Source organism: Netta rufina, assembly GCF_964035555.1.
Source record: "Netta rufina genome assembly, chromosome: Z".
In the NCBI taxonomy this organism is placed as follows: Eukaryota; Metazoa; Chordata; class Aves; order Anseriformes; family Anatidae; genus Netta; species Netta rufina.
The window spans coordinates 6,770,691-6,785,642 of NC_140126.1; the positions used below are offsets into that span (position 1 = coordinate 6,770,691).

The window sequence follows — 14,952 nt, forward strand, 5'->3', positions numbered from 1 at the left end:
CAGTCCCAGTCAGGGTTAAGTAATGATCCATTTTAGGTCCATTTTAGGAAGCCCAGTCGGGAGTAGTAGGAGACGATCCAGAGACAGGGCTGACAACAAGACCACACCATAAGTCCAAGGTTCATTTGGGAGGCAGGGCTCAATAGGTTTGGCAAGCCACGCCACCTCTTTCTGCCCCCATGCATACTCACCACAGTGCGACTGACTAACAGCTCTGTATCAGGGTGGCTGCAGGCAGAAGGAAGGAAAACTCAGCCCAGTGAGTGCATTTTCCTAGAGATCTTCCTGGAATACTGAATGTGTGATTGGATACTGGAACTCTATTATTAGTTGCAAGAGGCAAAGGCGGGTCAAGGGTTTGCACATATAAGAAATTTCCAAAGCTGTTAAAAAAGAATAATTAAAAAAAAAAAAAAAAAAAGAGAGTAGAAGCGGTGTGGGTTGGATATGAATCTTTCAATTTCTGGTGTTAGGCCAATCCTTTTCTTCCAAGAGTCAGGATGAGATCTTTTCAGGCACCAGGTAACCTCATTGCCTTCCAGTGGGCCTTTCTCAGTCATGTTGAGCTGGGGCTGCAGCCCACTTTGGGGGATGAGGCAGTGAGCTTCCTAGGCTTAAAACAGGTCTCATATGGCTATCCCGTACTGCCTATGAAAACAAAGCCTCAGTATCACCACGTGCCCTGTTCCACGGGTTTATTAAACAAGTCCTTGAGCACATTCACAGTACTATGTCATGTTTCTGCATATGGCAGCTGTTATAAATGGCTCAGGATTCAAATTAGGATTAAATAAAAAAATAGGATTTATTGAAAGAATATAAAGGAATAGAGGTAAGCAAACAGCGCTGGGTGCACTGGGAGTCTGTGCTCCACCAGGACGCACACCAGTTACATCAAGCAGCTGATTTTTATGCTCCTAGACTAATACATATTCATTACTACTTCTAAAAAAAATAGATTATTAAAATTAGCTTCCGGGGTGCAGTCCCTCCTACTGGAGCATGTGCAGTCTCCTCTGGGGTCTCTTCTGGGGGTCTCTGGGGGTCTTTCATGCTGAAGGCTCGCAGTCTTCCTCTTCCCCTTTGTACTTACTGGGCACCATCCCAAGTTTACAGAACACCTTCTTCAAAACACCTTCTTCAAATCTTGTCTCCCAGCCGCTTTTCAGCTTCTTTCTCGGCCCCCCCCTAACCAGATACCAAAGATCCACATAGTATCCCATAACAGTCACTAGTTGTTATCAGTTGTTCTGAAACTCCCAGACACACGGGTAATTAAAACATTCTTCCCCAGCCATTCACAGACACATCTATAGCAGTGTTAGAAATAGAAGTCCGGAATAACAAAAGCAAACAGGTTCATAAATTTAAGAAGTGATAAATTGGCTAGAATGAGGAATGAGGGGGAGACTGGGACACACTGCAGCTGTGGTTCAAGCATTGAATTGCCAGTGCAGGGCCCAGAGGCAGACAGGATTCAAACATTTCAAACAGAATTGTTCTTTATGGACACGAATTGTTAAAACATTCCTCACACAGCTGTGTGCTTCCAAACTGCCCTACTGCAGGTGGACAGCATGCCGCTGAATCGCCCTCCTGCCATCTCCTTGCAAGGCTTTATCTGAGCACCTGGGAAGGCCGTTTGTGTTTCTCAGCTGCTTTGTCGGTCTGTATACCCCGTGCTACACGGGTGCCAGTGAATTACCAGGTGTTGTGGCACACCTTCCTGATGAACAGCCAAGTTTTCTCTAAGATTTGCTTTGGGCCATGTTGTCCAGCTGCTAGAAACTCATATAGGACTGAGTTAGGGGGACAAACTCAGATGGATAATGCCTTGCCATACCCTGCTTTTTCTGGGCATCCCCCTTTAGCCGCTGCAATACGACCACAAATCCGCAGTGTCTCTTATTTCAAGGAGATGACTTTCTGTTTGCTCTGCGAACACAGGTAGGAGCCATCTGCCAAGCGCTTGCCCGCAGCCTGACGTCAGAGGCAGGCATCTGAAAACACCCCCGAAGTAACAGCTCATCCGCCAGATCTGGACTCGTGTAACCGTGGTGCTATGAGCACTATTCTTAGGGACAGCATTGCGGTGGAGTTGTACCTCCAGGAGGTGCGAACGTAGCCCCTGAAAAGAGCAGATGAGATTAATCCCTCGCCCACAGGTCAGTGCTGCTCTTCACGTCCTGAGAGCCCGGGGCTGGGTAACCAGGGTCATGCTGGTCCTTGGGGACACAGGTCCATGGCTGTCGGAGGTAAACCACAAAGTCTAGAGCAGAACGAGGGACTTTGTGCTGGGCCCATGGAGCTGCTTGTTCTGGATGTTTGATTTTTGTGATTCTGCCGGGGAATGAGGAGTTCCTGAAAGGCCTCTTCATACTTAAATGTCGCTTCAAAGGTTTTTCCTCTTCATCGCTTGTTCCACATAGGAGTCTCCCTCACTGAGAGGTAAGGAGGATGATGTGCTAGAGGCATTTCTCTTAAAATGATGGCTGTGGATGGACTGTTTAACACAGTGTGGTGCCCCTGGTACATGTAGCTCCCATCCCAGAGTCAGGAACAGCTGTGAGTGAGTGGCATTAGGCATTATGGAACAGGGTAGGATGTGGAGCAGAGCCCAGATGAGGTTTCCCTATAACAGAGACCCCAAGATGTCAAAGCACACAGCCCTGGAGTTCTGCATGAAAACGTGAACGACCTCTCACACGGAGCTTCAGCTCTATCCTTGGATGGGAATGCAGAGCTTTCAGCTGGAAAGGCTGATGCTTCTCCTAGTTTGTTTCTACCATCTCATACTTAAATCCCCTTAGCCCCTGAAGGCCATGAACAAATTAGTTGTTGAACTAGAAATCTTTATAATGATTATGGGGAATTCTTCTAGTGTTGGGTTTTATTTATAGATTTTGGAATAGTGAGCAGCTCCACTGTGATATTACCTGTCCTCATCCTGAGGTTCACAGTGTCCCAAAGTCCCCAAAACTGCACATGACAAACATTATCACTATCTTCAACTGATGTGGAGAAAACACTGGATGTTCAGATCTGTGTAGTTAAGCATGTGGAAGCTGTTATGTTTGGGGATTTTAACATGCCTAATGGCAATAGGAAACAAACTGAATGTCTCTGGTTCACTCGGTGGTTTTCTTGACGTAATTAATGGACAGAAATAGAAGGCAGGAATTGAAATAAACCACTCCTGTTCTTTTCCTACCCACCTCTGTGATTTTTGCAGGCAAAGTCCTTTAAACTTTGTGTTTACAGATTAGTTTTTCCCATGTATATGACCCTCTGAAATCTGGTGACGCATGAAGGTCAAGTTCCCTGTCCGCACTTTTTCCTGTAGCGACTGTCTTCTCTTTTTTTAAGTAAGTGGCAGTGATTATTGTTATTATTATTATTTTTTTGGTAGGGTTGTTGAACATCTTTAGATCCAGATTTTGTTAAATATAATATGCCAGACTCTGTTGGGCACAGACTTGTCAACAGAGGCATTTAATTTTCTGAATTTTGTGTTTGCAGGGGATGCTGCTATTCTGCTGCTTCTGTTTTAGCAGTGTCCATAGAGCCTGCATGCAGTACATATCCCGTGCTGAGGAATTCTGAAATTAACCAAATTTAATAAGGTGTCATGGTATTTAGATCACAGGTGGAGTTAGCCACACCCAGCAATGGCTACATGGTGCCAGGAGACAGGCAATATTTTTTCATATGATGATCACTGATAATCATCTCTTCTTGCCTCCGACTGGAGGATTTGGCTAGCTCTTCCATGAAGGGCGTTTCCACCTCTGCTCTTTTAGAGGATTATTCATTGGCTTGTATTAAAGGATAAAACATGAAGTTGGTGCCAAAGAGTGTTGCTGTACTTTGTGTCTGGATGTAGCCAGAAATCTAATAACTGCGTAGAATTGAATTGCTTCCCCCTTACACACTTGATGGTGATGATGATAAATAACTGGTTTAACAGTGGAAACATGCTGATATGAGTCAGTTTAGAAGTAGAGGTCCTAGATTAATGTATGTATTAATGTCACCATTATAGCTGCCAGTATGGTTGCCGTTTGCTCTTCAATGGAACCAGCAAATCTACTCCTGGATGAACATGCACTGTACTATATAAGCCTCCTTGGGTGCTGTCATGCTAGGTTTTCTTGGAGGGGGTTAATAGGCTTTTTTCTAGAGAGCTTTTCTAAGATAAATTTTAGATATGCTAGCAACAGATGGCATACATGCTTCCAGGACTAACCCTGGATGAGTGAGTAATAAACATATAAAAGGAAAACACAGCACACCTCAATACCAAGGGGAGGAAAGTGCCTGTCATTTCCCTACAGTGCTGGGAAAAATAGTTGTCAAAATTCCTGTCAAGCTGAGGAACAAACCTGTGGGTCACATCTGCTTGCCCAGATGTGTGTAGTTCTTTCTGCCCTTGGTGTTGAGACCGTGGGCTCATGCCGTGCCTCTTTCTATGCTCAGTGTGTCCCTTCATACTTTGTTGTGCCCTCGGGAGCTTGTATTTGATACTCCAACAGAGTGTTAGGCTTGAAAAGAGTAAACCTCTGGATTGATGCTGGGCACACAGCCCAGGATCTCACATTGCTACCACAGCCCTGAGCACAGCTACTGTGCAGGACTGTGGAAATAGCACTTGCTGCTACCATGCTGCTGAGAGGCGTGAAGAGGTGTTGCTCTGGCAGCTGGTGTGTTGGGCAGCTCCAAAGAGCACTACAAAGCACGGGCAGACCTGTGCTAAAACCTCTAGGAATTTGGGACAGCCCTAGCTGGTGAGCTTAGTACAATGGATTGAGCCATGGTGGCAAGAAAGAGACCAGAGAGCTCTGATCTTAGGGAAGAAAATACCCCATGCTGTAATACTGAGCTCATATCTTTCTCTGTTTTGAAGCAGACAGATGGGGGACCAGCCATTGCTTGTGGCTGGAGGGGCTGTCTGTAATTAGAAAAAGAAACTGGAAATAGGGAACAAAGCTGCAGCTTGCTTAGTGAAATGGTGATTTCCTGCATTAGTGGCTGTTTGCACAACACCACGTTCAAGTGATCCCTATGGAATAGAAACCAGTGACCTCGCCAGGCTGCTGAATCAGCTACAGGCCATAATGCCAGGCTCTCCCCCTGACAGACCTATAGCTCCAGAAACTGCTGCTGTGAAGTCTCAGGACAAGTTATATATAAGTGGCCTTGCATGTGTTTTCTAACTCTGTTTTGTAGATTCTACCAACAAAATGTCTGGCTTGTGCTCCAGTTATGTGTTTTTTTTTTTTTTTTTTTTTTTTTTCAATTCTGTTTGTGCATCTTGCAAGTGGAAAGAATAATAAAAGGACAACATGTCTCTGAGTGACTACACCTACCTGCATCCACCTGCGACTGCACTGGCATAAGCTGAGCATCATGTTTTCATCAATTCCGTGAGGAATTCTCTGTTTACCCAGACTCGGCATGACTGTATGGGGAAAAGGAAATGATTTTTGAGCTGCTGCTGAAAACAATGCTATTGCTAAATATAAGCAAGTAAAAACACAGTTGAAATGGGTTGTGCTGTAATTTCGTTTCCTGTTTTACCAATCCTATTTATTTGCCTTTTTTTTTTTTTTTTTTTTTCCCCTACAGAACAATTCAATTAAAACATCGAAATACAACTTCTTCACTTTCCTGCCTCTCAACCTGTTTGAACAGTTCCAGCGAATAGCCAACGCTTACTTTCTTTTCTTGCTGATTCTGCAGGTATGGACTCACTGTACTGTGCTCTTTCTAACAGATTGCGTTGTCTGTTATCAAAGCCTGGCTATGTGTTGATAGTTGTTATAAAGTGCAAGCTATTTCCCTGTTATGAATTATCATCTTAGCAAAACCTTAAAATAGATAGAAAGTAGAGGAGAAAAAAAGCAATTTCCTTTCTAACTTTTGGATGAGGGTTTGAAATAAATGAAGAAAAATATTAATTGCACTTTTCAGCAAATAGTATAAATTTTTCATGCCCTACCCTCTTACTCCTTTGTGTCTAAACCTGAGTGCTCCTGCCAGTCCTTGGATTTACATTGCTTATTCCTTTGTTATTATAAAAGGTTTAAAGGCAAAGTTTTATACTGCATTGGCTGCCTCAAAGGAAACAGCATGAAGAAGAACAAGTTTGTAACCTGTACAGTTTCCCTGGGAAGGAAGGAGTTAACATCAGGAAGGCTGAGGGTTGTAGCTCGTTTGCATAAAGCTGAATATTGCTGCTCCCTGCCCAGCAGAGTGAGGAGGGAGCCTAACATGGATCATACCAGACAGTGGCAGCACCACCGAACCCTGTGGCTCCTAGTGGCATCAATCTGCACTTTGCTCATAGCTGATGATGATGCTGTTACCGTATCTGAAAGCTGGACACACCAGAGAAATTGGTATCAGGAGTTCTGCCCCTTTGCCCTTTGCTAGAATATGGAAAAATGCTGTGTGGTCTGTCATTGCTGAGTCATACTGGAATACACATTATCCAAAATAAATAAATTAATAAATACACAAACAACTGGTACAATTTTGATTGTGTCAGTAATTGTATTTCAAATCTGATCATTTCAATGCACAGGATTATTCAAAATTGCCTTTTTCAAATGATCTTTTACAGTCTCTCAACTCAAGACAACCTAGGCATAATTTCACTCAGCCTGTACCAAATTATATATAATCTTCTGTGCTTATTTACAGGGAGTGAATTTGGGAAATTTCAGCCCACATATATTTTCCAAGAAACCAGCTTATAGTAGAAGTGCCTTTTCAGCTAAGCTAACAGCACTGTTCCTGTGTTGTTGCACTGCACTCTAGCTGTTTGTCTATCAAATTTACAGTATTTCAAGCTATTTGCCTTAAATTATTCAGCTGTGTTTTTTTGCTGAGCCACCTAGGAGTGACTGTTTATAAAAGCATAGTGCTTTTTCTGCTGCCTTCATCCGATTATGCTAAAGAGGGCAACAATTAGTCTTTTACCTCTCCCCATGCCCCTGTTTAATTTTTTTTGCCTCTTCTGCTGGCTCACTCCATCCCTGTAGCACTGAAAGGAGAGGCTGTGACTGGTAGGCTGTGGGGATTCTGCCTCCCTGTGCCATGGGCACAGCCCCAAAGAACATGCATCGTCCCAGTTAGGTGAGAAGGAAATAGTTATGTGGCTCTGCAGCCTCCACAGCTGTGTGGGGCTCTGCTGGTCCCTAAATATCATTCCTTCTGGCTGGATTTGGTGATGCATGTAGGATCTGGGTAGTGACAATGCAGTGGAAGGAGCAATCCCAAAGAGTGCCTCTCCATAAGCAACTGCTTTGGTGGCATAAATGTTAGTTTAACCATGCCCACGGAGTTAACACTGCCCAAATCCACTCTGATGGATGCAGTGAGAGGGATGTCGTTCAGTGGTAGACTTGGCAGTGCTAGGTTAATGGTTGGACTCGATGATCTTAGAGGTCTTTTCCAACCTAAATGATCCTATGATTCTTTTGAAGCATTTGAAGCACTGAAAGCTCTGCACAGCAGGCCTTGATCGGATAACTCTAGGTCCCACACACCAGGCTTGCCCATGTCAGTGCCTCCAGAAAAATCCACTGGGGACTTTGTGATCCCAAAGTTACAAATAAAGAGCAACCCATTGCATTTCTTGATAGCACCTGTTTACATCCTAAATTACAGCTTGGTTTGTGAGCAAAGCATGGGTTCCCTAGCTCTCCCATATTTGTGTGGTCACATGTAAGTGACAGAGATGTACTTCTGTCTTTATTCTATATTCAGATATTGTAGAAAAATGTTGTCTGCAGCTTCTACAGAAAACAGTGTTTTATTTCCAGCTGCTGAAAAGGCAAAAAAAAAAAAATAAAATTAATCTGAGATCTCTTCTTCCTACAGCTGATTCCTCAAATTTCATCGCTGGCCTGGTTTACAACAGTGGTGCCCCTCGTGCTGGTGCTGGCCGTATCAGGAGTCAAGGATGCCATCGATGATTTTGTAAGATCCATTTTGCTGTTGTGTACTTTGGAGTTTGCTCATCATTCTCCAGCACAATGACTGAAGCAAACCATTTAAAATAAATATAGCCAGCAGTGGGCAGTTGGAGAACCGATCTCTGGCCAAGATGAGGTCTGAGATTAGATCCCCAAATTTATATCTCATTATCTGAAAGGGAGATAGGATTTCCTAATTGCTGAGCAGCTCAGCAGCTCCATCAACTTTATCTGGAACTGCTCAGCATGTTGGAAAATGTGATAACCAATGGGTATGCCTGGACACATACACAGAGGTCTGATTTTAGGCTTCCACTTCAGACAACTCATTCTCTGACATACAGCCACAGTGTAGGAGGGTCTCTTAGGAAAGTAAGCATACAACCTGTGTGTAATTTTACATTCTTGCCCAACTTTGCCCCAAATCTGCTCCCTTCAGAGCTAATAGACAAAGCTCCATCAACTTCATGGAGTGAGACTAGGCCAGAGCTGAGTTCAACATCTGATTTTCTTCCTTCAGTAAAATAAGTTTGGTCCTCAATGAAGACTCAGTGCAGCTTTGCATGTGGACAGGTCAGAGACAGAGAGGTGCTTCCCCGGGGAGCATCTCTGTTCATCTGGAACACCTCTGGTCACTTCCCACAGCAGAGCAGAGGGGTAGATTTCTCTGGGTGCCTAGTTTATGGAACTGTGATGGGCAGGACCAATGGCACTTGAATCAGGACTGTGCTGAGAGGCACATAAAGCCCTGCCCTCCCTTTTCCCTCAGAGAGCAAGCCCTGTGTTGCCTGCTGCTCTCTGCAGTCCTGTCTTACTAGCTGAACATGAGCTCAGCTATGACTCAGTTGTGAGTCTAATCTGCCATACCCATTCAGCCAGCTGGGTGAAAACCTAAAATGTTAATGAACTGCCTACAGCTATTGTATGCTTGGTTTCCTGGAAATGCCATTTAACGTGATGATCAAATTTTCAGAATCGACACAAAAGCGACAAACACGTCAACAACCGCCCAGTCCAGGTCCTAATCAATGGCATGTAAGTCCTTTTTCTTTTGCTGTAATTTTGGCTGAACATGTACCACTGGGAAGAGCATTTAGTTTTTTCCCCTTCGTGATTCCCAAAGATCACTAAACAATTTAAAATGGAATTGTCTTTCCACCTGTTAAGTCACAGTGCGGTTCTGCATTATGTGGCTGCTTAAATAACCCAATACATGGTAACACGATCAGTGTAGACATTATGGCTGTGATCCTGCACAGACAAAAAGTAATCTATTCCTTTTCCTGGATGTATATACATGTATGTTTAAATAAGTGCTACCTTGGGAGTATTATATTATTTTACTCCTTACCCTGCAAATGACCATCAAGGCTATCTTCCTGTCTGTGTTCATAGCCTTTATTTCAGCGTTAAGCAACACTAGACATTAGCAACAAGTGATTTTAAATCAAGAAGTACAGCTAGCTTCCTCATTCGTGTTGTAATACTTTGAGTGTGTTTACTTATGTGCATAATGCCTCAGACTTAAAAGTACTCAAAACATTTCAAATGTATTTTGGATATTGTACTGCTTAGCACTGTTCTTTTTCTTCAGAAGTGATAGCAGGGGCTTTGGCTGTTGTAGCAGGCAGATGTGCTGTTTGCTTGCAGCTCCATGGAGTCCAGCAGCCTTAGGACACAGCTGTAGACAGCTGTGAAGTTTCTGGTGACTTTTTTTTGTTTCTGTACTATAGATAGTAGTATATTGTGTAAACTCCAACAGATGATTGAACAGTTAAAAATATAACTGGAAACTGAAGAATAGGAACATAGTTTTTGTGCTTTCTGCTAAGTAAACCAGTTTCTTAGTTTACTGTCTATTAGTTACTGTGTCTAGTAAACGAATTAAAATAGAAACATGCTAATTAAAGAAAAAAAAGGAAAACACAGGTCCTTCCCCAGCTCGGACTGATATTGAGGGCTTAGGTGAATTCCAGCTTGAATACCCAGTCCTGTTTTGATATGTCATGACAGTTTTACCCTCTAGGATTTTCATGCACAGCTATCAAGACTTATGCTGGTACTTGCAGTTTAGCTGGGTGCCTGTACATCTTCATGCTGTGAAGGCCATTGCAGATGGGGAGAGTTTCTTTCTGAGACACTGTGGCTTTTTAGGAGAAGGAAGGAAGAACCTGGACAGGACAGTGCTTTTTGTGTTGTCCCTTAGCCTAGCAGAGACCAGGCCATGCAGTGGCAGACCCTGCTCTTTTTTACTGTCAGCCAAGGCTTGAAGAGACGTACAGCCTGGAGCTGAGAGGGCTACAATCATAAGTGGTGTTTGCTCTATGTGCCTACTCACTGGGAGTTCTCTTGCAGGTTGAAGGATGAAAAATGGATGAATGTCCAAGTTGGGGATATAATAAAACTAGAAAACAACAACTTTGTGACAGTAAGTACAGTTTCTCTCCGTCCTGTTCCCAGTTAGTCTCCACAATTGCTCTTATTGCCTATCACTCACAAGCAGACTAGTCAGCAGGGATGACAACTGCCCAGAGAGCTGCAGCGCTCAGAAACCACAGGCAGCATAGCAGTGCCACTGCCCATAACTCATGCCCAGTCTGTTTGCTTGTGTTCAGGCCGATCTGCTGTTACTGTCGAGCAGCGAGCCGCACAGCCTGACCTACATCGAGACAGCCGAACTGGACGGGTAAGCAAGCCTTTCTGCTCCTGGGGGTCAGTCACTGCTGCTAGAACAAGGCCAAAATCTTGTGGGGTGGCCCTGGATGCTGCAAGGGCCTAGTCGGTCCAAACATTGCTCACTCCAAGGCACAACTGGCCACAAAAGTGAGAGGGTTACAGCTTATTTGTATTAGTTAGCATAAACTGGAGCTGGCCTCATTGTTATGACCCAATTTGCATTACTACGTTGCCCAGAGTTAGCGTCAGCTGTGGACTTTAGTGTTGCTTTGGTGACCAAGACCAGAGAGATTGAGGTGACCTGGTCTCCTTGGACCCTACATGCAGTCCTCTGGATTTTCTCCTTCTGCTTCCTCCTGAAAATGAGCCCATAGTTCTGGTACATGCAAGGACAAATGAAATGCTTCTTTGATATTGCATTTCAACTCACCGCCCCAGCTAGCAAGTCCCGGGACTTCAGTGCACTTCAGGACTGGAATAGTATGGGAGAAGATCCAAAGCTTTTCTACATGCTCAAGTACCTGGGGATTCTGTGGTATGAGTGGCAGGATAGACAGCAAGCTGCTCAGGGAGATGGGATGCTTGGTCCTACACTTTGTGGTGACAGTGGCAGAGTGACCTTGCCCTCTTTGGTCCCATGTCCAGAATTCCTCTGGACTGCATGTCTTTGCAGCTGAAAAAGACAACTACATCCCTTTGGCCAGGTAAAAAAGCCCGATAACGGCATGGTCCGTCAGATGTCTAGGGAAGAATATAGTCCTCAAGAACAGAAGGAAGACTTTCATGGAGTGCTGGACTCAGTCCTTTATGCCTTATGTAATTTATTACAGTGAAACAAACCTCAAGGTGAAGCAGGCACTGACAGTCACTGCTGAGCTTGGAGAAGACCTTCAGAAACTGACAGAGTTCAATGGTGAGTCTACACAGAAAATTCACTTATATCAATTTCTCCCCCCTATTAGTGCCCCCAAAAGACGGCATTTTAAGATATTTATGGATATTTATCAGCAGTGCAGATGTGGTTAACAGTCAAGGCGTCCTTTCTTCACACTGTCTTGTATCTCAAATATGTAGCAGCACATATATAGGAAAAAGGAGCCAGACCTGCTGCAAACAGAATACCCCATGCTCACACATCATCCCTTTGCAGAGAGAGGATGGGGAAACAGACCGAGGGGTGTCTGTCAAGCTTCACAGAGCCCTGTTGGCTTTGATAGGAGGGCAGGATTGTGGGAAGAGTCAGTATGGAAAGGGGTGGAGTGAGCACTGCTGTCCTTGGAATTTCTCAAGGACTGCAGGGTCTCAGGAAGTACTTTTAAGTAAAGAGGAAAATGATAATAATAATAATTAAAAAAAAACAGTCTTTGAAATAGTGATTCTGGGAAAAATGGTGGTGATGTGGCAGAGAGTTGGTGTAGCTTATGCAGTCTCTGGTAGTGCCACCCAAAGCCATAGGCTTTTCTTTCACTTTCTGTGTTGAGGTTTTATGAAATAACGTGTGTGGTCTCAGCTCAGCGATGGCTCGGTACATTGGGACTTCTCCAAAGTGAAGGCTGTGGTTCTGAGTGCTTTAGGTCTTGAGAAATATGCTTTTGCGGGTGCAGCTGGATGTTCTAAGTTAATAGTCAAGGTTGCATGTCTTAACTGTCTTCCTGAGGAGGCTGCAGTGCGTATCAGTTTGTAAGCAAAATCCTAATCTTAAAACATTTTTCAAGCATTTTCTGTATAATGCTTATCTAAAGATACTGCATTCTTGATACTGCATAATTAAAAAACAATGTTTCAAAATCATTTGGAAATTAAATTTCCTCTATCAAATATTTATTTGTCCTTTATATCTCTATTTTGGTTATACTGCAAATAAAAGTGGCCTCTTTGCAATGCTAAAATGAATAAAATGTTTCCCAGGATGATTTATATTTGGAAGAACACTGGGAAGAGTGCCTGGAATCAGACCTAACCTTGCATTTCCCTAGCTTATCTCTGTGAAAGTATTTAAATATTTATGTAATTCTTTATCTAATTATTTCTTAAGAGAGGAAGCGATGGAAGGGTTGAGCAGCTAATAGAGGCACTCAGTGGAATGCTTACAGTGAGTTACGATGTTTGTTGATGTTGCGATAGTTCAGATAAGGAAGATGCTTGCAAAATGATGAACTTGATTTGATATGAGGAACTGGGAGACAAGAAAGGAAACAATATTTTTCTCTTACCTACTACTTATCACATGTAGACTTCGCAGTATTTAACTCTTTCAGGTGAAACTCATTCAATTCAGTTTAACTTAATGGAAGAAGGAACCAGGAGGCACAGCTTCTTTCAGAGTCATTGGGGCAGGTGCACTGGGTGAATCTCTCAAGCTTCTCACTTTTTTGTGGTCAGACTAATTTGAGTGGATACATTTTGATGTCAAAATCTTAGACCCATCCACTTACTGGAAAACAGATTCGGATGAGGTACACATCAGGTACACATGAGGTACTCGATCTCAATGGTAGCGTGAGAGGCACAGTCTTCCTAGTGACAGGTCATGCCCTGGTTTTGGTTCACCAGTCTCATTGTGCTGTGTTTCAGCTTACACTGCAAAGCCTCTCTTTTCGTTATGCTTTTTGAGTGTTGCGAGGGCTGTCATGAGATAGGTGTGGTTACTGTAGACTTTTACAAATTAAGGAGGACAGGTCTGATTGTTCTTGGATCAACTAGATGATAAAACAGATCAGCATCATCAGCTCTGACGTCACATGTATGATTGAATTTCTTAATTGCTTAATCTTTCAAATTTGATGATTTATCTGCACTACAGTAGAGCTTCTTTTCTATGAAAAGAATATTCATTCCTGAATTTAAATTTTTCAGTGGTGGAGATTACCACAATACTTAAAGCTGTACTTTTTTTCTACACTTCCCTGGATTTTGCTTCCAACCTCTTGAGCTGTGTGTTTGCATCTGAGAACAGCTGGGAGAGCTGTATTCTCTGCAAATGTTGGTCCTTATGTAGATATTTGCAGCCTGTGATCAAAATAACGTCAACGTTCCTACTGATTAACTGAACAGACTGAAATCTTGGAATCTCTGTAAGGTGTATTTGTATTTTCCAGTTCTTTCCAATACATCCACAGGACTCTGCTTTGAATCTTCAGAAGTTGGGTGCAAATGTTGACTGGAATAATTTTTATACTGACGTATCTTTATTTACAGTTTTATGTGAACGTGTTTTGTTATAAGAAATAAATAAGTGTGAAAAATGGAAACTGGTTCTCCAATCACTTATAGTGCCAGCTACATGGACAAAGACAGTAGCATCTTTTTGCAAGTGCCAGTGGGACTTTAAGGTATAAAATAGATGAAGTTAAAAACAGTGAACAAAGACACTTCAATTAATTACTCTCTTGCAGCCTTCAGGCAATGATTTTCTCACTTGGGTTCCTGCAGTTTTAAAGAAAATGGAATAGGAATTATATGAGGTCAGCACTGCTACCTAAAATTATCCAGTGACATCCTACCATGATGAACTTGCTGTAAAAGGATTAAAAGTATGTTGCTTGTTCAGTATTTCTTCTTATGCACATAAAAGGAGTGGAAACTTTGTTTTGGACTCTACCAGTAAAAAATGGCCATTTTCAAAAATCTAAGATAAATCCAAATTTGTTGTGGCCCATTGGATTATGAAAAGATATGGGGTAGGAGCAATATCTCAAAACATCAGTAAATGTAGGATAAAGGATGGACATGGCAGGGTCAGCTGGGAACTGCAGCTACAATCTACTGTTAATGTCTAATATTCCCTGTGTGGGGATCCCATGAGAATGCAGTATTGATCAGCATATTTCTAGGTTACAAGGATTTTTACCAGCTTTTTTTTTTTTTTTTTTTTTCCTTAAACAGGTGAAGTTAAATGCGAGGCACCAAATAACAAGCTGGATAAGTTCACAGGAACACTTACTCTTCGAGGAGAGAAGTATGCCCTGGACAATGAGAAGATGTTGCTGAGGGGCTGTACTATTAGGAACACAGAGTGGTGCTTTGGTCTCGTTATTTATGCTGGTGGGTAGAAAAACTGACATGTGAATTGCAAAGCACAAAAGCTTTAGCACAGGAGCACATCACACTAGTAAGGACAAATGAATCAAATATTTTCCTCTTTGGAAAATATGTTTCTAACTGCTAAAACCAAAATAATAATAATAATAATAATTCAAAACAATACATGCAATCCCTTAGTTTAAATCTAGGCTAGGAATTTTGCATACCATAGGGGATTTTATTTTAACCTGAAATTTTTAACATTGGTCTATAA

At 42.7% G+C, this 14,952-nt stretch overlaps 1 protein-coding gene across 2 annotated transcripts in view; it reads left to right on the plus strand.

The window, feature by feature from the left end:
* Positions 1–14,952, plus strand: part of LOC311221037 (phospholipid-transporting ATPase ID-like) — a 69,856-nt gene that overhangs the window by 22,219 nt on the left and 32,685 nt on the right. For both annotated transcript variants that reach the window (XM_084304764.1, XM_084304763.1), the window contains exons 4-10: positions 5,626–5,739; positions 7,885–7,983; positions 8,953–9,014; positions 10,335–10,407; positions 10,595–10,665; positions 11,486–11,568; positions 14,541–14,699. In XM_084304764.1, coding sequence (XP_084160890.1) covers positions 5,626–5,739; positions 7,885–7,983; positions 8,953–9,014; positions 10,335–10,407; positions 10,595–10,665; positions 11,486–11,568; positions 14,541–14,699 — 661 coding nt within the window. The remainder of the gene's footprint in view (positions 1–5,625; positions 5,740–7,884; positions 7,984–8,952; positions 9,015–10,334; positions 10,408–10,594; positions 10,666–11,485; positions 11,569–14,540; positions 14,700–14,952) is intronic.